Source organism: Myotis yumanensis, unplaced genomic scaffold (genome assembly GCF_028538775.1).
Source record: "Myotis yumanensis isolate MYYU_CA2020_CCGP unplaced genomic scaffold, mMyoYum1.0.hap1 SCAF_13, whole genome shotgun sequence".
NCBI classification, from domain to species: domain Eukaryota; kingdom Metazoa; phylum Chordata; class Mammalia; order Chiroptera; family Vespertilionidae; genus Myotis; species Myotis yumanensis.
In genome coordinates, this window is record NW_027223764.1 from 26,271,176 (window position 1) to 26,294,016 (window position 22,841).

The 22,841-nt window shown below is 45.8% G+C and overlaps 1 protein-coding gene across 1 annotated transcript; it reads right to left on the reverse strand.

Moving 5' to 3' along the window:
• Positions 1-11,445: 11,445 nt before the first annotated feature.
• Positions 11,446-18,833, reverse strand: IFIT2 (interferon induced protein with tetratricopeptide repeats 2). Its single transcript, XM_070431894.1, has 2 exons — positions 18,632-18,833; positions 11,446-13,029 (listed from the first exon to the last, which is right to left on the reverse strand). The coding sequence occupies exons 1-2, from the start codon at positions 18,634-18,636 to the stop codon at positions 11,631-11,633; spliced, it is 1,404 nt and encodes a 467-aa protein (XP_070287995.1). The 5' UTR covers positions 18,637-18,833; the 3' UTR covers positions 11,446-11,630.
• Positions 18,834-22,841: the final 4,008 nt, after the last annotated feature.

Consider the following 22,841-nt stretch of genomic DNA (forward strand, 5'->3'; position numbering starts at 1 on the left):
GCAGAAGACAGGAGCCCAAATCTGACTAATGATCACAGTGTGGGGGCCTCTGGTATCTTGACCTTAGTTATGTTTCAGCTCCTGAGCCTTAAGATGGAATGGCCCTCTGGCTACTTTCCCAGGAGACCAGATGCTGGGGTCCAACCCCAGAGGGTCCTGGGGACCGGCTTCCGGCAACCAGACCGAGGGATGCCAGCAAGAATCTCAGAGCAAGACCTGAAGAAATGACTCACTGCCCTTACCTCACCTCCGACCAAGGAGCTGTCATCATGAGCCCCCTAATCCATAGTGTCTTGTGATTTTGCCCTGTATAATCTGTAACCTACACACCATCAGGGTGTTAGGGCTTTTGCTCAAAAGCTTCCTGTTCTCCTGGGTGGCACCATTCATCATAAAATAGCCAGTATTTCTCCCCTGCAGTTCTCGGTGCCTAGTGTTTGGCTCTGTGAGTGCTGTGCTGTAGGACTCTCTGTGTTCTATTGCAGGAGTCCCTGTACCACAAATGGAGAAACACTATCCTAGAGGTGTTTGGAAAAGCAGCTTCCTATTTACTTGCAGAAGATAATGTAGTGAATCAGACGATCTAGAATAGAGGGAAATAAACACAGGACACCTGGATTTAGGGTATCTCTTTGATCAGCTCTGGGATATTTCTTGAATCACATCATCGAGCCTCATTTCTTTACTTTTAAAATGGCCTAGAATGAACTGACTTTTTCCTTCCATCCGAATTATAGAAAACTGTGCCATGGGGAGATCCATTCTTACCTTCATCTAAGGCAGTGGTTCGCAACCTTGGCTGCACATTAGAATCACCTGGGAATCTTTTTAAAATCCTGATTTCTGGGCCTCATCCTCCGGAAATTCTGTTTCTTTGTTGTGGTGTGGGGCCACAACATTAGTAACAAAGAAACAGAATTTCCGGAGGATGAGGCCCAGAAATCAGGATTTTAAAAAAAGATTCCCAGGTGATTCTAATGTGCAGCCAAGGTTGAGAACCACTGATCTAAGGTGTGGCCCTAAGGAGTGAGTTGCCATCCAAGAGTGGTCCTCACCCTCCAATAAAAACCCCGAGGGCCTAGTCCTCCCAGTCCCTGCCCCTTCTCTCCAACGTGAGCTTAACTGAAAGGATTGAGACATTTCACCCTTTTGGCCTTTGTGCCCAGAGCTGGGACATGCTTGGCGCTGGATTTTGGCACCTTACTGTATTCAAACACTTGAGTGAGTGATTTGCCCTCTGAACCCCGTCTTACTCGCCTAGAAAATGAGGCTAGTAAAAAAAAATAACAGTTCTTCCTGCCTAGAGCTATGGGAAAGATGATAGGAGATAATGTATATAAAGCACTTAACAGGACACTACCTACTACTGATCGCATAGAAACTGGTACAACTGTGGTTACTGGTAAATTAGTGCTACAATTTTAAGTGGATTTTGAGGGGGTGAAGGGGACCACAGAGTTTCTCAGTGGATGGGACAGAGGAGGGCACCCATGAACCAGCTAACAGGTGCTGGGCGTTTCCCCATGTGGCTCTCCCTTTGACAATGTTTAGCACTGCTGGGGAGGAGCACCTAACTCCGGTGGCCCACACAGCCTCTGGGAACAGGACACGCTGGTGTGGGCTTTAGTCCAGCATACTCCAGCATGCCCCTCTCAGGCTGCCGGAAGCCGGTCCATCCTTGCTGCTTGACACAGTCGCTGCGGGAAAGAAACATCGGCACAGCATATGTTTCAAGGGACCTGGCATATATAGCATATTGTTCTTAATATGTTTGCTCTCCTTAGTGCCATGTGTTTTAACCAAGGTCACCTCTCTGAGAAAGGTTGTTTCCCCAGGTGGGGATTTTTCCCTGAGGTTAGGGAGGGGATACAACCCCTTAATTAAGTGCCAGGCGGGTAGTTAAGCTACATAATCTTTACTCCCTGGAATGGAGATAAGAAACGCCCTAACCTTTGTAATAGAAATTGACAGGATTAAAATCGGCTGGTATAAATACGTAACAAGACAATAAACATCAGATCCTGATCAGTTCCTAACCAGAACTCCGACCAGAACTTTGGCTGGAGATCCTGGCTAGAGGTCCTGACTAGGCTGCTGATCAACTGAAGGCTGTCTTCGTGTCATTCCTTCTTCGCCGACTCCGCCCACACCTTTGGGGACCCTTGGATCCACTGGGGTTGGACCCCAGCATCAGACGCCCTCAGGTCAGTGCTCTGGACACCCTCAAGCACAGGTCGCTGCAAAACCTCTTGGACAGACCGAGGTTCTGGACAGCGGCAGGTTTTCTGGTCAAGCTTATCCATGCAGGTACAATTGATATTACTCATGGCCAGGAGCCCATTCTACAGGAAAAGGTGACCGAGGCACTTGGCAGTGAGTTCCTCTTACTCCTCTCCGCTGCAGGGGATTTGGGAGCCCTTGGGTCTTCCTTTCCTCACTGCCTGAGTGGTCACTTGGATCCTTCCTCCCCAGTATTGATGTTCTTTGTGAACGGTGACACTGAGAGGAGCTTGGCGTGCAGGATTAAGTTTAGAGAAGCAGAGGGCTACCGCTCGCTCAGGCGAATAGCCAAGCCCCCAAAGCTCTCATGGCTTTTATTTGGGGAGTACAGCAAATAACAATGGAGTACAGTAAGTGACAATGATGAACAGGCATGCTTATGAGATCATCTAAGCTAAGTTTTACATTACACTATTAATTTCCTATGTTATACAAAGACCCTTTCCACCTGCAGCAGTGCACCCTCCCTTGAACTTTCCATTCCCTCATGGACTATTTATCACGTCAAGGGAATTCTGCCTCTGAACAATAAGTCTTGTGTGCAAGACTTTGTTCTGACGTGGCCCGCTTGCAGGCCCCCGCCTTTTCCTGGCAGAGCGTCTTCTTCTAGTTAACTTTTCATTCCACTTGTCCAGCTACACCCAGGCAATCAATCCCTCCCACAGCTGTTTGATGGGAAAGGCTTCTTTTTCTCTGTCCTCTCTCTTCTGAGGTTCTGTGTGATGGCAGAGCTCCAACTGGTCTGTATGCACTTTTTGAAATCGTGTGCTAAGGTTATAGTTTACCTACAATAAAATGCACCCATTTTAAGTGTACAGTCCGATGTGTTTTGCCAAATGTATATGCCCAAGTAACCACCAGGAGTAACTCCTTGTAGACTATCTGCCTGATCTTCGGTTTCCCGTGTGCCTTCCTAGTAGATTCCAGCCCCACCGGCCTCCATGCTCCGGCAACCATGTCTCTGCTTTCTACCACTAGAAATTAGATCAGTACATATTAGACAAGAGATTAGGCCATTATGTTTTGAAGAGAAATGATTTCCAGCTCTCATCACAGCGATAAAAATCAACTCTAAGCCTTTGGTTTGTTCTCATATAAGAAATGGAAAAAATAAATGCCCATCTGTAAGAATTCCCACCTTGAAGTGATCAAACTTTCAGGGCTCAATTCCTCTCAATGTGAGTTGGGTTTGGACTTCCAATTCCATCTTGAATAATGTCTGCTGAAAAGAAAATGACAAGAAGAAGGCCCTCGGTCCTTCAAAGGAGAACAACAAGAAAACCCCATAAAGAGGGATTCCTTAGTTCTGCCACTGAATCAGCAAACTTTGTGCCTGAGTGGATCTAACCATTCCTGCCCAACCTCCCTCGCCCGGCTCCCAGCTCCACCAGGTGTTCCAGGGAACAATTCTAGAAGTTTAGAGAGCTGAGCTCCTACTCCAGAAAAAGCCCCGGAAATGAAAAGTGCCATGCTGATGAAGGCACATTTAGTTCCGCAGTAACAGGACAACTCAGGACCTTGTCTGAACCTGAGAAACGCTGTTTTGCATTCAAGATCAATGGTATCTATGCATTGTTATCTTACTGACCTCATGACTGCAAACTGCTTCTCAGCATGTCTCAAAAGGTGGGTCCAAGCTGATTGGCTCTTGGAAAATCTTCCTTGTCTGTGGCCAGTAAATGCTGAATCAGCTATTTAAAGGGGAAGTGGAGGTGGGGGGAAGGCTTGCTCCCCGTTTCTAAGAGATTGCCTTTAGGAGAGGGAAGAGGAACTGGAAAGTGAAAGTGATTTCACATCAGGAGGAGGAAAATAAAACAAGTTAGATGAGTTCTGCTATGACTCAAAGTACATTGTTTAAATTCCACTCATATTCCTTGGGGTGGGTCCCAGGAATAGTCTGTAGGAGATTCAGACACCAGGGTTTTCTGGGACCACATGATGTGAAAAATTGTTCCAGAAATATTTTCTAAAAAGTAGTTTCATCCACTTTATCTGTGGGAGACAATTTGCACTTGGAGAACTGGATTTAGTTCTGTTTGTTCAGTTAACTAGCACTTGGGTTAGCCCTGAATCACATCACCATGCCCTAATCTGTTTTGCCCCAGACTAAATATAGAAAGCCAACCCCTGGAGATAATCTTGGGCAGTTTAAATCTCTGAGTAGTCTGAGATAATAGTTTGGTCTTCCCAGCTGTGAAATAGGAAGTAGTAACACATAATATTGTGTAGTGGCTGGCTAGTTAGCTGATAAATTTACATGCCTGTATTTATTCCTTGAACTCTGAAGGAGGAATACTACCTTAAGACACATTTTTTATTTTTATAAAATTTCTGAAGAGGTTTAGAATGAACCTCCCCAAAATGTGCCACTTTGGCGTGTGGACTGTTTTAAGCTGAGGACAACTAAGCCAGCAGACTCAAGAAAAGCTTTGACCTCTCCCTTAACTCCCTAAAAGAATTTAGATAGGAACAAGACAGTGCAAGCAAACCCAGAGCTTAAAAATAGAAGGCGATTGAAGAAAAGATTGCTTTCCTTATACAGTACACATTTGTAATGAGTACACATTTTTAAGTTTGATTAAAATGTAATCCACATACCATGCAACGCACCCATTTAAAGTATAGAGTTCAATAGTTTTAGCATTTCACAGAGCTGTGCAATCATCATCACAATACATTTTTAAGTTTTATTATTTTTGATTGCTTATTGATTTGAGAGAGAGAGGAATGGGGGAAACAGAGAGAGAAACATTGATTTGCTGTTCCATTTATACATTCATTGGTTGAATTTTTATTGACCTGACCTGGGATTGAATGAGAAACGTTGGTGCATGGAGACAACATTCAAACCAACTGGGCTACCCTGCCAGGCAGGCCACAGTCAATTTTAGAATATTCTCATTAACCCCAAAGAAACTCCACACCCCATTTGTTGTTACCTCCACTCCTACTGTCCTCAGCAACCATTAATCTACTTTCTGGTTCTCTATTTGCTTATTCTGGACATTTCATATAAAAATATTCATACAGCCCTAGCCCGTTTGGCTCTGTGGATAGAGTGTCAGCCTGTGGTCTAAAAGGGCACATGCCTCTGTTCTGGGCTCGATCCCCAGTAGGGGACATGCAGGAGGCAGCCAATCAATGAGTTTCTTTCATCATTGATGTTTCTCTCTCTCTCCCTTCCTCTTTGAAATCAATAAAAATATATTTAAAAAGAAAAGAATCATACAGCTCTAGCTGGTTTAGCTCAGTGAATAGAGAACCTGTGGACCAAAGGGTCCCCCCCCCCCCCACCCCCCCGGGTTTGATTCCAGTCAAGGGCATGTAGCTTGATTGCAGGCTCCTCCCTGGCCCGAGTCCTGCTCAGGGCCCATGCAGGTGGCAACCAATCGATGTGTTTCTCTCACATCGATATTTCTCTCTACCTTTCCCTCTCTCTTCCACTCTCTCTGAAAATCAATGGAAAAATATCCTTGAGTGAGGATTAAAAATAAATAAATAAATAAATAAAATAAAAATAAAAAGAATCATACAGTGTGTGACCTTTTGTGACTGGCTTCTTTCACTTAGCGTAATGTTTTTGTTAGGTTAGGTGGCTCAGGAGGTGGTGTAGGAAATAAAGAGAGTCCAGTTAATCAGAAAAGAAAGAAAGGAAAGGCTTTATTCCGTGTCCCCGGGGGGCCCACAAACCCCAAAGACAGGGCTCGTGGATCCGCGCCAACAGGGAGGGGGGCGCTTTTTTTATACAGCTGTTCAGTGAGGGTGGGAGAGCATGAGTTATGGGAGTTCCCGCCTCGGGGGTCGTCACAGTTTCCAGGTGTCGTCATCTGTCTGGGAGCTGACCTGTTAGGAATTCCAGGGCGGGACCGGTATCTGCGTTACCATCTACCTGGTGCACTGGCCTGTTAGGATTCTAGGAAGGGCCCAGTATCTACGTCACCATCTGCCTGGCGGAGGCATACATCAGCTCCTGAACCCCCTTTTGACCTAACAGTTTTCACGGTCCATCTATGTTGTAGCATGTATCAGTAACTATTTAATTTATTTTATTGCCAAATATCATTCTCCTGTAAGGATATACCTTTTTAATCTATCAGTTCCTTAGTTGATGAATCTACTTCTTGGCTATTATGAATAATGCTACTATGAGCATTCAGGTACAGGTTTATGTGAATATATGTTTTCATTTCTCTTGGGTACATACCTAGGGATGGAATTGCTGGGTTGTATGGTGATGCATTGTTTAACAGTTTGAGGAACTGCCAAACAGTTTTCCAAAGTTGCTGCACCATTTTACATTAAGGATTTTAGTCATTAATGATCCACCCCCTTGCAGCCTCCCAATAAGGTGTAGATTACTAGCAATAACACAGTGGCACTGTCTATCATAAGGAAAATTTCTAATTCATCTAACCAAGTTGTTGTAGGCAGTGGGGACGGCACTGGGTGTTAGACCCATGGCGTCAGACTGGACCTAGGATCAGCAATCTCGGTACTGAGTTCTGGTAAGGACAGAGTTCAGAGCCAAGACTCCAACTATAAGAGGACATTTATTTAGAAAGTTACAGAGATAGAAGAAGCCATTCGTAGAAGAGGTGTGCTGAGGAAGTACTTTATGGAGGCAAAGGAAGGGCCCTAGTAGCCTGGGAGGGAGGATGGTAATGGTAATTCGCCTAGAAAGAGGGGGACTTGGGAAGAGGGAAAAGGCCAGAGCCTCCTGGCGGCTCCCAGGAGGGAGAGTGCACTGAGTCTTCCTTCCTAAGGGCTTCAAGGGTGGAGATTTTAGGGGCGGTCCCAGGGAAAGATCTTAATAGAATATTTAGCAGCTTTCCAGGTGTGTCCTTTCAGGGGTGTGGTCTCTCTCCACTGATTGGTTGGTGGGCACCAGGGCATGGGGGCATTATTCAATGCAGCTGGTCCTGAGGTCAGCTGTGGCTGGTTTTGTTGCTTATCTGAGCCTGGAGCTGAAATACGACTGAGGCCTAGATGTTATCTCTAGAGAGGAAAGGTCAGGGGGTTCAAATCGCAAGACCAGCGATATACTAATGGAGGAAAGGTCACCCTGGGGGCAAGGTCCCACCCTACGATTGTCCTTTGCTAGGCACCCAGGGCTTTCCACCCTGGTGACCTTCTGTACCTGGCCCATCGTTCTTGCTCTGCTCCTGTCTAACTGCCTACCACAAACTAATTACCTTTCCCCAAAGTAAATGATGGGGAAACGGTGGAGGCAGGGAGCGAGGAGACAGGAGCTTATGGTCTCCAGTTGGAACCCACATTTCCCAGGTTGAAATCCAAGGTTGATTGTGCTAATGGCAGGGATCCTAACCCAGTCTTATTTGTGTTTATCTTCAGGACTCGAGTGCTGTCTCACTTCCGGACACAGACTGTGCGAGTCAGTTAGTTACCAGGAAACCCCTGGGTGGGCCCGGGCTGCCTGCCGCAATGTCCAATAACGAAGGCAGGGTTGAATCATATAAGGCGCTTACTGAGAAGGCCAGCCAACCAAGAAGACAAGGGGCTTATAAGCATCCCAAACCTGCCTTACAGCAAGGTGCCGGGGACCGGATTACATAGGGAAAATGGACTGGGCTGAAGTTGGGTACAGAATGCGATTCATGCAGTCCTAAGGTCAGCAGACGTCAACCATTGTTCTTGGTTGTCTGGCGATGAGATGATGGCTTGACTCCTGGTGGGGTCGGCCTGATCATGCTTAACAGTTCTGCTTGCATGCTGGGTACAGTGTACATTGTCTGTAGCTGAATCACCTTCTCCATCACTTTGTTCGGGACCAAAGTGGGTACGCAGGTGCACTGGCCTGAGAAATGAAACTTAGATTTAAAAAAAAAATAACCCTCTGTTCCCATATAAGAAACTTAACTCTCTGCTCCCATGCATATATGCATTTTAGAATTTCAAAATAATGTGATTATTTTTTAGATTAACTCAGGTGCTCTATCTGTCAGATGATACGTCCCCCTAACCAACGGACATGAGGTGGGAAGGAAGATGAGTGGGGAGCATGACTCAGGTCTGCTGCCTCCACGGGCTGTGTCCGAGCTCTGCGGGAAACGCACGACAAACCCTTCACTGAGGACTCTGCGGCTGAGAAACAACTAGTGCGACTTGGAACCCAGACAAGGATGAGAGGTTCTCCTCATTCCTTCATGGGTCTGACTACACTTGAGAACAGCGTTGGCAGGGATATCGGTGCTCTCCGGGTGGCAATCAATTACTACAGGGAATGATGAGATGTCTTGGAGCCCTTTTTTCGAGAAGACATTGAGGGCTGTGGGTGCTGGAACCATGCCAATAGCTCATTCTGACAGACTAGTTCATCCACACTTAGGAGGCACCTCTTGGGGGCATGTTATTTACCAGGGTGAGCTTATGAGGAGAGTTAAATGTATTGCACCGGGAGATGTGGTTAAGAGCCAGGGAATTACAGGTCATTCCAACTAATGTGGCTCCATTTGTTTCCTGGATAGTGACATTTCAGGAAACATAGTTATAAATAAAATGTTCTTCATTGTTTTCCAAATGTCTCTGTTAGTTTTAAGTCCTCAAGTAAATATTAAGTGTAATATGTCATATCTCTTGCCTACCCATTCCACCTTATTCCTTTTAGGGTTCTGTTCCTAGTAGTATGACATCCTTGAGCAATGCACATGCATACACCTGTTGTACCTTCTTTAGCACACTGGAGGTGCCAATGGTCTTCACTCCGGTCAACAGAACATGCCCAGTTTCCTTCCCCAGGCACCAGATCCAGTAATTACTCAGGCAAAGTGAGCTAAACCTTCCCTTGAGACGTACACCTGTCCAAGTCCGTCCAATGGAAGCAGTTTACCTTTGCGGCTGGTATGAATCATGTTTTCCGCCAGAGAGGCCTCTTGAAAAACAGGAGAGACTCAGGGCTTCGTGTTTCTTTGTATTCTTTACTCATCAAGAAAAACTCTTTTTTACTTATTATGCCTTTGAGACTGCCTCCAGGTGGGGCATAACACAGCATCAGGGGCACCTCCTCATTTCTCATGATGGAGTTGGACAAGGAGAGAGAATGTGGATAGAAGCAGATATTAACAAGATTTAATGGAGAAAAAGACAGCAGCCCCCCCCCCCCGCCCCCGCCTCCCCACTGTCAGTGTGGAGGTAGGCATTTATGTGCACAAGGGTGCATGGTGGTGGGTGTCAGAGCCTAAGCCGAAGTCCTGAACTCTTTTAAGAAAGCTGGAGGGGGAAAAATGTTCTTTTCAGTGGCTGTGATGTGAGACCAGCCTAGGTTATTGGAGCCAGTTCATACCCAGGGTAACATTTCATTTATCTGTAGCTGAGTTGGAGGAGGTAAGGTACACCAAACTTTCAGAAAAACCAGAACATCCCTTTATGTTCCATCACATATACATTATGTATTAATTAAATCTATGACTTTTTTTTTTCAGGAATCCATACTGTGCATACGGATGGTCTCAGGGCACAACATTATTTCTGATACAGAAAATAACACAAAAGCCATTGTTACAGTAGTTGGAAATTTTAATAGAAAAAGAACCTTGATTTACATATAATGTTTTAATTGCTTGATGAACATGTTAATATAGACTTAATCTTATTGAAACATATTTCTTATATAACATTGTGTCAGTTTAAGGTATACAGCATGTTGACTTGCTACATTTTTTATATTGTAATATGATTGCAATTGTTTGACATATTTTGTGGTGGGACTAATTAAGATCTAGTGTCTTAACAAGATTGATGATTATAACAGTATTATTGTCTATATTCACTGTCCTGTGCATTAGATTTCCAGAACTTCTTTATCTACTAGTTGCAAGCTTGTACCCTTAAACAGAATCTCTTGTATCCCCGCCCCCTCCTTCCAGCCCCAGATAACCACCTTTTAAATTTGAAGTGATTCCAACAGACAAACATTTTGCAACCCGGAGAATAACAGATGGTCTCGTGCTCGGTCAGCTGACTGTGTTTTGGGTCACACAGAACTTGACATTTGTAGGCTATTCAGTAGCTACCTAGAAAATTCCAACTGCTCCAAACATACCATTAATTTGGGTGTTTCATAAAAAGTTTCAGGGTTAAGAGAACTTTTATATCACCGAATTTACATTTCTAATGGTGGGAAATTCTTCCTTTACTGATGTAATTTCCCAAGACCTTTCACTAGCTCCTTAGCCACCAAATAATTCCCTGTTCTGCTGCTTTCCTATCATCTTGAACCTGGGGGTCAACAAAGCATTTTTTTTTTTAAACAAAGCAAATTAATTTTCCTAATAGTGGCTACGGAAATGAAAATTTCTCCATATGATTACAATCTACAATGACAAACCAGCATTCCTCTCTCTTGGTCTCTTTTGCCTACCCTGTTCCTATCCCTACGGGTGAGACATTTATTTTTAAAGAAAGGTATTATTTTGGTTTCTAGCATACTGTACAGAATCCTTTTTTAAAATAATAGTTAGTTTGTTTATTTATTTGGAGAGGAACAGAGAGGGAGAGAGAGAAACATCGACATGAGAGTGTAACCTCAACTGGCTGCCTCTTTCATGCCCCCAGCAGGGATCAAGTCGGAAACCTGGGCAAGTGTCCTGATGGGGAATCAAACGGCAACTTTCAGTGCATGGGACGATACCACACTGACCAGGGCCAGAATCCTTTTTTTAAAAAATTCTTCACATGTTGTATTATGATTACAGGGAGAGCAGAGTGAAGGCAAAATCTCCCCCATGTGCATCTCGAATCTCTGTAGTATGATTGACTGACCCCATTACTTCTTGGAGATATGTCCCTTCTGGATTTGACTTATTTTCTGCTATTTTTCAAACTATGGTCCCACCTCAGTTAATAGGACGATTGAACTGCTGTCATGTAGGACAATCTAGATTAAGGATAATCTAGGGCAGTGGAGAAAGAAGGCAGGAGAGAGAGAGAGAGAAAGAGAGAGAGAGAACACCCAGCCCTATCTAAGCTTTGATAAGCTTTGGTCCCCCAGCCTTTGGATGAACCTAGAACATTCCTGTAACGGATCTCAAATGACACCAGCGATGGGAAAGCATTGCAAAAATGGACCAGTGTTACAGATGTCAATTGGGGACATCTGTAAGGACACCCCCCCCCCCCCCCCCCCCCCCCCCCCGCTGCAACCCCCAACTTAGTCCCTTTCCTGAAACTCCCTGAGTAACTCAAGTGTTAACACTTGGCCCAATCCAGGACTGTGGCCACTCTCTTAGTCCATGCCTACGCCATACTCATAGTTAAATATTTTGGTACCAACTGCGAGAAGGGGTTTTGCTTCCCTCCCAGGAGTAGCCCTATGGGCACCACATCCTGATTCCTCAATCCTCCACGAAAGATGCCGAAGGGCTGAGGCGTCCGGAGTTCACACCCCTCTCAGAGTTTTCATCTGCTGGCTGCCTTTTCTCATTCAGCTCCTCAAGACACGCCAAGATACGCAAAGCCTCGGGATCGTCTCTATTTCTGGAAAGCCTGGTTTTGGCAATACCTCGCAGTTTGTTTTCCATCTTTCCTGTCGCCTTTAGGTCCTGGTTTATTTTCACGCCCTCTAGAAAGTGGTGGATGGCCTTGCTTTCACACTTCATCTGAAACCACTGAAAGTTGCCATATCGGAGATGGAGCACTTGCCGGTCTACAGGCGTGAGCTCTTTGCTGAATTCTCTCTGGAAGTAATATTCTGCTTCTTCGTACTGACCCGCCTGGAGGTGGAGGCAGGCAAGAAAGGAGCCGACATTGGCCAGGTTTCCGTTGAGTTCATCCGCTCTCTTCAAATGACCCACAGCACGTCTGATCAGTTCCTGGTAGTCCTCTCTCTCCCCATACCTTCCGCTCAGGCCTCTCTTCTCATACTCGTGGACTTTTGCCCGATAGCACACCCCAAGATGGCAATGCAGGTAGGGGTTGTTTGGCGAGCATTCGACAGCCTGTGTAAGCAGTTCGATAGCTTTGTCCACATCATTTTTTTTCCGATACAGCATTGCTGCCCCGCGAAGCACATCTATGGCACAGGGGGCTTTCTCCACAGCTTCTTCAACTAACCTTTCTGCTTCCCCTTCCTCGTTCATCTTCTGCAGTTTCAGAGCCAGGAGGACTTTAATATACTGGTTGTCAGGATTGAGCCGAATGGCCTGCCTCAGCGCATTGATGGGATTCTTAGGCCCTGACCATTCAGCCAGACGGTAGCTGCAAATGGCCAGTCCCGAGGTGTACTCGGGGTGGTTTGGGCACTTTTCCAGACACTTCTCAAAACACGCCTTTGCCCTTTCGGTGTACTTTCTCCCACACTTCAGCCTCGACCACCCTTCTTCAGAGTCCAGCTCAGGACTCTCCATTCTGTAGGGGCTGGAAAACTTCTTGCACGTTTCTCTGACCTTGTCTACATAGACTTGAGCTTCCGAGTGTCTGCCCATGTGATAGTAGACCCAGGCGTAGTTGCCCCAGGTGACCAGGCTTCGGATTTCTGCTTGGTCAGGGTGCTGCTGCTGGATTAACCCTTCGGCTTGCCGCAAGCATTGCAGCGCCTCCTCGCCTCGGCCTCTGTGGTGTTTTATGTAGGCCAGCAAGTTGTACGCTGTAGCTTTGAACTCGCCGTTCTGCAGCTCGGTCTGGTGACACACTCTGTCTTCAAAATCATCCAGGGAATTTTCTCCCCCTAAGTTCCAGGTGAAGTGGCATTTTAGCCGCCGTAGGCTGCTCTCCAAGGAGTTCTCGGTGGCCTCGCTGTGGGGAAAAGCAGAGAGATGGACATGTGAGACACAGCACAGACTTACCCGGCACAAAGCAGGGAGCAAGACAAACGCAGTTCTCCTCCTCTGAAAGGGAGTGAACCCCAATCAAAAAAGAACATTTCCCGGCCACTGTGGCTCAGTGGTGGAGTGTCGCCCTATGAACCAGGAGGTCACAGTTTGATTCCCGGTCAGGGCACATGCCCGGGTTGCGGGCTCGATCCCCAGTGTGGGGTGTGTAGGAGGCAGCCGATCAATGATTCTCTCTCATCATTGATGTTTCTCTCTCTCCTCCTCCCCTCCTATCTGAAATCAATAAAAATATATTTTAAAAAACATTTCCTTTTTAAAATTTCTGTATTTTGGCATATGCGTTCAAGCACGGGGAAGCAGGAATCAAGAGACTGGACAACGGAAGAATTAGGGAGAGAGCAGTGGGCAGGTTTCCCTAAAGAAGGCAGCTTTGTTAGGGTGGCCAGCCCTCTGCTCTCTTCTTGGGGGGCCTCTGCAGGGGCGGCCAAAGCTGTGGAATTGATTCCAGTGGAGGCTTTCTGTGCTTTCTGGGAAGGCTAGTTCACTGATTTTTGTTTGTTTGTTTCTGTTCTTTTTCCTACTAGCATTCACTTTAAAAAATAAAATTATATATATATATATAATTGATTTCAGTGAGGAAGGGAGAGGGAGAGATAGAAACATCAATGATGAGAGAGAATCACTGATTGGCTGCCTCCTGCATGCCTCACACTGGTGGTGATTGAGCCTGCAACCCAGGCATGTGCCCTTGACCAGAATCGAACACAGGACCCTTCAGTCCACAGGCCGATGCTCTATCCACTGACCCAAACCATCTAGGGCATACATTCACTTTTGAACTGTAGCTTTATAATTTTGTCTTCTTTTAACATTTTGCCAACCTGATTTTAATCTTGGCTATTCTTCTGAGATTCAATGCCATATTAGCATCTACACTTTTAATTCCTTAGTTCCCCTTAATTTGTCTTTTTTATCTCTATTACTTTCTATTTCCTGCCTAATTATTTGAGCTTTTCATATATACTTAATTGAGTTTCTTTGTTTAGCCAAACCTTTTAAAAATCAAATCGGTTTTGTCTTTTTATTATTTTGACATTCTATAGCCTTGTTTTAAAATTTTCCATTTTAACCATTTAAATCTTAATTTCAACCATTCTTTTATTTTTATTATTATTGTTATTTTTTAAATATATTTTATTGATTTTTTACAGAGAGGGATAGAGAGTTAGAAACATCGATGAGAGAGAAACATCGATTAGCTGCCTCCTGCACACTTCCTACTGGGGATGTGCCCGCAACCAAGGTACATGCCCTTGGCCAGAATCAAACCTGGGACCTTTCAGTCCTCAGGCTGATGCTCTATCCACTGAGCCAAACTGGTTAGGGCTCAACCATTCTTTTAAAAAAGTATATTTTTATTGATTTCAGAAAGGAAGGGAGAGGGAGAGAAAGAAACATCAATGATGAGAGAGAATCATTGATTGGCTTCCTTCTGCACATCCCACACTAAGGATTGAGCCCACATCTCAGGCCTGTGCCTTGACTGGGAATTGAACCATGATCTCCTGGTTCATAGGTCAATGTTCATCCACTGAGCCATGCCGATCAGGCTTAATTTCAACCATTCTTAATTTTTACTCATTTCCCCTACATTTGTATTTTTTACCTCCCAACCTGATTAATCTATACTAATAAAAGCCTAGGTGGTCCTTGCACACGACGTAGCCACAAGATGGAGGCCGCTGCTCCATGTGGAGGAGGCTGGTCCCAGCATCTCAGGCAGGTCGTGGCAGGGGAGGGCAGTTGTGGGTGATTGGGCCTGCAGGGGAGGGCAGTTGGGGGCGATCAATCAGGCCTGCAGGGGAGCAATTAGGAGGCAGTCAGGCAGGCAGGTAGGCAAGCGGTTAGGAGCCAGTGGTCCTGGATTGTGAGAGGTTATATCCAACTGCCGGTTTAGGCCCGATCCCGGACATCCCCCAAGGGGTCCCAGATTGGAGAGAGTGCAGGCCATGCTGAGGGACACAACACCCACCCCCCCCCACCCGTGCACGAATTTCATGCACCGGGCCTCTAGTATTATATATGTTAGTAATGTCTTAAACTTTTATTGTGGAATAAATATAATCACTCCCACCCCCAACTTCTTAGGTTGTTGATTTCTGTTCTTAACATGTTTTGTTGAGTTGATTTAGTAATAATTTTGCATTTGTTGTTTAATAATTTTCTTTTGAAATTTTATTTTTCCTTTTCTGTGGGTTGTTTTCATGACAAGTTGTTAGATGTGTGGCTACAAGAGGAGGCTCACAAAACAGCCAGCTTCCTCCCTCACAGGAAAGGCTCTCTTTCACTTAGGGCACCCTAGCAACTCTTCTAGAAACATTTCTCATTCCCTTTAGTGTTGGTCCTTAAAACAAGCAAACAAATGAACAAACCCAACCAAACAGAAACAGCAAACAGACAAATAACCCTGTCTTGAATAACTTCACCGATGAGGAGGTTATTATAACTCACGAATAGCACCAAATTGTTTTTCTACATTGCCAAGAAGTCTCTGAAATGTTGCTTTTGCTCACTTAAAAAAATTTTTATGATATATATTCCCTGGCCTTTTTATCAGGAGCTGATATTCTAAATAGTATGGATTCTGACATGAGCAGCCAAGACAATCTGGGAAGACATGTTATGTGTCAAGGATCGATGACTTTTGAAATATTTGCCCAAATGAAAGATTATATTCCCTCATTTACTTCTGTCCCCTAGCTTTCACATTGTATAGGCCCTTCCACCCCACAATTTGATTGGACCGTGGCTGGGTACCCAGACTCAGGGGGAAGCTGGGAATGGAACTGAGAGGGAGTGAGGGAGCCTGAGGTGGTTTTCACACATTAAGAAGGGAACTGTGCATGCTGGGGGTCTGATGGGACCGCATTCTGCATTATGTACTGCAGAGAGGGACTCAGATGCACTTGGATAGGACAGGGTCTGGGTCCCCCAAGCGCCCCAGTGTCCTGTTCTAGTCCTCCTGGGGTTGCTATGGTCCTGTGTGTGGAATCCTGGGAATCATTCCAGGAACTTTAAATCAGCACCTGCTCATTTCTGTTACTTGAAACAAATGGAAACTTAACTACCTCAAGTAGAATAAACAAAATATAGGAGGGAAGTGGGTAGGGATTTCCTCTCAGGGAAGGAACGTGTGTTCTTTCAAAGACCCAGGCGGGTCTTAGTGAAGGGCTAGGTTGTCTGAAGTCTCCTGTGTAACCGGGAGGGTGGGGCAGAGCCCAGGAGCGTGACTTGCTTGGCGTCTGCATTGTAATGGCAGCAGCCTCCCCTTGGAAAGCTGATGTCCAATCTCACCTACCTTCCTTCTCAGTGAGCTCACAGGAAGATTTCCTAAAGCACATGAGCTTTCTTGGCTCCTTTCTCATTTTATAGCAGAAACACAGAGAATGAATACAGCTGAAATGATCTCAGACATAGAGTTCGTTGTGCACTTGCAGGATAGAGACAGTTAATGTACACATTTACATACAATCCCTGTGAGCAGCCCTTCGAAAGCCAACCAATTTCACTGCATAATTATGGATTATTTTGTCCACCGGCAAATCAGAAGCTGGTCCCAATACCTGCTTCCTGGACTTATGCTTGTGACGTATGCTCCTGATGCCGCTGGGAGCCCTAACTGTTTACAGCACAACAATGTGTTTGCCCTGCTTCCAGGTCTGGAGAAAATCCACAGGGACACTGTTCCCCAGGCCAGAGGCGTGCTGCCCCGCAGTGAGTGAGAGCAGTAGCAGCACCACCCAGGAAGACCCTGTTAGACAGTGGTTCTCAACCTTCTGGCCCTTTAAATACAGTTCCTCATGTTGTGGCCCAACCATAAAATTATTTTTGTTGCTACTTCGTAACTGTAATGTTGCTACTGTTATGAATCGTAATGTAAATATCTGATATGCAGGATGGTCTTAGGCAACTCCTGTGAAAGGGTTGTTCGACCGCCAAAGGGGTCGCGACCCACAGGTTGAGAACCTCTGCTGTTAGAGATGCACACCCTTGGCCCTCATCCCAGCTCTACCAAATCAGAATCTGGGGGTTGAGCCCAGGAATCTCTCTTTAACAAGTTCTCCAGGTGATTCATATTTGAGCTCAAATATAGGAATCACTGTCTTAGAGCACGGGGGCGGGGGGCTGGGGGCAATGCCTGGTGAGGGTGCCTATAGCTAAGAATCAAATTAGAAGAGAGACTGATGGGTCTGTATGATCATAAGAAAGATTCGATGAGAAGACCATGCTGAAATTCTAAGTACAAACAATGCTGAGTTACTATAGCAACACACATGTGGAAATATCTCAAATCTTTTCTTTTTTCTATCAGGCAAACATGGAGACTAACAGAAAAAAACACCTTTCCAGAAGAGAGACCAGGACACTTCAAGAAGGGTGGCAATGTGCCCTCCAAGGTAATGCTGGGGCCGGTGTCCCTGGGTTCTGGAGCTCCCAGGAACGAGGCTTGGGTGTCCAGTCTGGTCAACCCGTCCTCAGACTGGAGAAAAAAGCAAGCTCTCTTCCTACCCAATAAGCTAGTACTTCCTCCTCAGGGCAAACTTCTGTTTCTGAAGAGCATCTCCAGTTTATACTTCAGACAGGACGACTCTAGCCAATCAGTTGAATTTGGGGGTAAATTATATTTCTGTTGAATGAATGAATGAATGCATTTTGTCCGTCCTGATGCAGATCTGAGATGAATTGTAAACACAGAGAAGGACAAATACCATATGATTTCACTCATATGTGGGATCTAATGAACAAAATAACCAACAAGCAAAATAGAGACAGACTCAGCGAGCAGGCTGACAGCTGGGGGGGGGGGGGGGGGGGGGGGGGGGGGCGGGAATGAGCCCGCAGAGGGATTGAGCCAAAAAGGGAAAGAACTTACTGACAGGGACAATAGTGTGGTGATTGAAGAGGAGGGGGAAGGTGGGAGAGGGCACAAGGGATATGAATGATGTATCAACAACGAAATAACAAACAAACATAACAGAATTTGAACATAAAAAAGTAAATAAATTCCACCTTCACATGAAGTGGGTTGCTACCCTGACTGCTTTTTAAACACTGCTCAAAAACAAACAAAAACAACCACTGCCCAAACACTCTAAACATTGCTCTTATTTTGTTAAATAAGAATCTTATTAAAAACTCCTCACGTAGTTCTGCAAATAAAGAAACAAAAAGGAGTCTCCAGGAGCAATCGCAGGCCCGCGTTTTCGTGAAGAACCTGCTGATGGCACCCCCTCCCTCTGTCCTCTCCCTCCGCCTCCCTCCCTCCCTTAGGAACTCAGCTCTCAGCTTCTCCAGGGCCAGTCGCCCTGAGGAAGCGGGACGGTGTGAGGCAGAAAACGGAGTCGGAGTAAACAAGCCCGCAGCCTAGAGACGGGAGCCTGGGGAAGGCTGTGAACCAACTCAGAGGCAAAGCTTGCGGGGCACCTGCCTGTTGGGAGGCCGCTGAGGGTTTGCGTCCACAACAGGACTGGTCAGACTTTTCCAGCGCCGCAGGGAATGCCTACCTCATGGTCGCCGCGTCCTTCTCCGCTGTGCTGTGCTGCGGGGAGGCTGCTGTTGGGGCTGCTGTGCTTGCTCCTCAGCTACCTTCCTCCTCTGTCTGCAGTCAGGGCTGAAGACACTTATATATGGAGGCACCCCCGTTCCTTCGCCTTGTTTTCTGGCAAAAGGCTTCGGGAAAGAGAAACTGCAACTGCAAAGTGAAACAGGCAGGGCTCCAAGGGAAGGGAAGCTTCAGTAAGAGCCAGGGCGGGGGCGGGGGGGGGGGGGGGGGGGGCGCTCCTCTTCCTCCTCCTCCTCCTCCCCCCGGGCGGTGAGTCAGAGGGAACTGCCCTTGGTGAATTGTGTTGATGTCCTGCATCAGCTGACATCCAGGGCGTCCAGCGGGGAGGATACAGTTTCCCAGCACCTGCCTCCTTATTGCAGTGGTCAGTGGCCACCCACCCTCAGCCAGCCCACCCTGATCGCCAATAGGACTGGCCGGCCACTGCCAGGAGCCGTTAGGTAACCTCCAATGGGAAGGGGGGTCTTTGGTCAGTTTCATTCACTGCTGAACCTCCAGTTCTTACAATAATAGGTGGCACACGGCAGGCATTCAAAAGTAGTTTTTTAAAAAATACATACATATTTTTACTGATTTCAGAGAGGAAGGAAGAGGGAGAGAGAGATAGAAACATCACTGATGAGAGAATCATTGATCGGCTGCCTCCTGCATGCTATCCACTGGGGATCAAGCCCGAAACCTGGACATATGCCCTGAGAGAGAATTGAACCAGGACCTCCTGGTTCATAGATTGATGCTCAACCACTGAGCCATTCTGGCCGGGCAGTAGTTGTTGAATGAATGAATGCAGGATAGAACAGTGGACTCTGATGTCATCCTCTCCAGATTAGAAACTAGGCTGCTTTTGAATGCTGGGCCACTAGCAATGATTGAATGGCTCCATGCTTGAGTCTCTTCCCCTTGAAATGGAGGTAATACTCTACCAACTCACAGTGGTGTCTGGGGCTCACATGGGTGGACACACGAAACAAACACATTCTTCTAGGGAGAATAATGCCCGGCACACAATAAGGAAATGTTAGTTTTTATTTTAATGAATAACTCAGGGCTTTAACCATGGCAACCAGAAGGGAAACTTGCGACATTTGCTTTTTCCAGAGCTTTCGCCTGACATCTCATGACCCATCATTGTCACTGACTCAAGGAAAACAACCCGTGACCCCTCTACACATCGCTGGCTTCCCTGGGCTCCACACCCGTGTAAGCCCCCGTGGGTTGCCTTGGTATTCTGCACCCCCACACCGCAATGGGCAGCCGTAGTGGTGTGTTATGATAGAGGAAATGTACCTTCTTTGCTCTCTCCTTATCCATACCCTTAATCACAAAGGGATTACCATGTACATAGACCCAAGGCGGGGAAGGGAGCTAATAGCACCTGGTTTCTTTGAGGCCAGGAACTTACACAGAGCCTGGGAGAAACACACGCTCAGACTGAGGCTGACGAGCCAGGTGGTTGGGTCTTGGAGGAAGCGTGATTTATTGTGCATTTTTCTGCCAGGACCTGGTGGAAGCTATGCTTCTTGACAATCCTCTACCCTTTTATTAGGCTACACAGCTAAGCCTGTCTCCGTTGGAAATCCGTTCTTTTAGGTCTCACTTTTCCTACAAGTTCTTTTACGTACTTATAGAAACGTATTGTTAAATGTGCAAGAAGTGCCGGAATAGGAAATTAGGAACATTGTGGGTTTTGTTTTATTTTTTGGGAATTGGCACTCAAGGAAACTGTTAGATAGACATGCTTCAATCCTATTCATGAAGGTGCTGGGTGGGGAGAAGCTCAGAGAAAGCACGTGGTCACTGTGTTGTGAAGCGCTTAGATCAGCGGTTCTCAACCTGTGGGTCGCGACCCCTTTGGGGGTCGAACGAACCCTTTCACAGGGGTCGCCTAAGACCATCCTGCATCTCAGATATTTACATTATGATTCATAACAGTAGCAACATTACTGTTACGAAGTAGCAACGAAAATAATTTTATGGTTGGGGGTCACCACAACATGAGGAACTGTATTTAAAGGGTCGCGGCATTAGGAAGGTTGAGAACCACTGGCCTAGAAATACGGATTCACCTTTCAGGAGTCTGTGTGGCCACAGCCCGGGTGTGATCTCAGCAGGGATGAGTCACCTGCTCTGGCTGCTGGGCTAGAGTGAGAATACATGGTGTGACTGGGAAATAGAAACTGGAAAGGAAACCACTCTCTCCTGGAAATTGTTTCTGTTTTGAGAAAAATGAAACGAGAGTTCCTCTTCCTCTGCTTGTTACAAATATTTCTGTCTGTCTTTACATAGGCCTCAGGCTGCCCCTGCCTCAACGTAGACTAAGGAGAGACCTTGTTTGCTATTCCCAGAATGAGAAAAGGCCACCTTGAGGAGCTGCATCAGCTACACAGTGGTCTGTAATTTCTCCCTTCTCGTGTTCCTTCCAGGCTACTGTAATCAGCCCCAGAGTACTGCATATTCTCTTATTATCTCTAAACCCAACCCACCTCTATACTAGTATTCAACCTTCTTGAATTACTCAGCTTGAGTTTGACATCAGTTTCCTGCTAGGAACCTGACATACAGAAAACAGAGAGGAAACCTTAAAAACCAAAACCCAGCTTTAGCTGGTTTGCCGGACAGAGCGTCGGCCTGTGGACTGAAGGGTCCTGGGTTCTATTCCAGTCAAAGGGCACGTTGCTGGCTCGATCCCCAGTAGGGGGCGTGCAGGAGGCAACGGATCGATGGTTCTCTCTCATCATTGATGTTTTTATCTCTCTCTCCCTTTCCCTTCCTCTCTGAAATCAATAAAAAATATATTTTAAAAAATCAAAACCCAGGGTCTGAGGACTAATAGGCAGATGAAATTAGGGTATTCTCTTTGTGACCTGGGGTAAGCTGTCTAGCTCCTATCTTTTGTGAGGATTGAATGAAATAACACCTGAAAAGTGCCTCTAACAGTTCCTGGTAGACAGGAAGCATCTGAACATGTGATTTACAGTATTAGCATTATCATTATGTGGAGCAATAAACATGAATCAGGTGAGGAATCATCTCATTCAGTATGCACAGCCGCCCCAGGAGGCAGGTGGTATCCCATTTACAGATGAGAAATTGAGAGACAGAGTTTCTCACACAATAAGTACAGTGCCATATCAATTAACCAAGTGTGTGTGTGTGTGTGTGTGTGTGTGTGTCTGCTCTCCCCGATCTCTTAACCACACCTATTATTTTGTGGTTAGAACATTAATCTAGATGTTGCTGGGAAGGTATTTTGCAAATGTGATGAAATGCCGTAATCAGTTCACTTGAAGCAGGAGATCATCCTGGATAACCTGGGTGGGCCTGGTTTAATCAGTTGAAAGGCTTTAAGACAGAGCTGAGGCTTCTTTGATGAAGAGCTGCTGCCTGTGGCCGCCAGTGACAACCCACACCCCAGAGTCCCAGCCTGCCTTTCCTACCGGTTTGCCCTATGGATTTGGACTTGCCTAGCCATCCCTCACAATCACATAGGCCAACTCCTTACAGTAAATCTCTTACTATGTACCTCTTCTTGCTTCTGCTTCTTCGGTTGAATCCTGACTGATACAGAGGTTTATGAACAAAGGGTGTTCATTGCAGGATTAGTTACAACTGCTTAACAATTTAAACAAACTAAATGATGGTTCATAAAAAATACTTAAAGGCATTATGGAACTATCAGTTGAACACATGAGTTTGTTTTAGCTTTCTCCTCAAATCAAATCCTCAAGGAGAAGAGAATAGTAGAGAACACAAAGGCAACAAAATCTTGGAAACTCTGAAAGAGCTAGACAAGAGGTAATTTCCTCATGTTGTACTAAACTTGAGAAAACTACATCTGTCAGCAGTGGGGGAAGTCCAAGAATCAACCCAATTTATATTGCAGACTACACCAAAGGCTCAGGAATTAACGGCATGGAGCAGTCTATGAGGATCAATATCTGAATAGTAAGAGTTCTACAGAGGCCAAAAAAAAAAAAAAAAAAGAAAGAAAAAGAAAGAAAGGAAAAAAATATTCATGAAAATATCCAATAAATTTTCCCTGATTGAAAGCTATAAGTTTCCAAGTGGGAAAAAATGAATAAACCTTTACCAAGTAAGCTTTTAGAACACTGATGACAAAGAGAATTCTAAATGTTCTGGAGCAGGGGGCG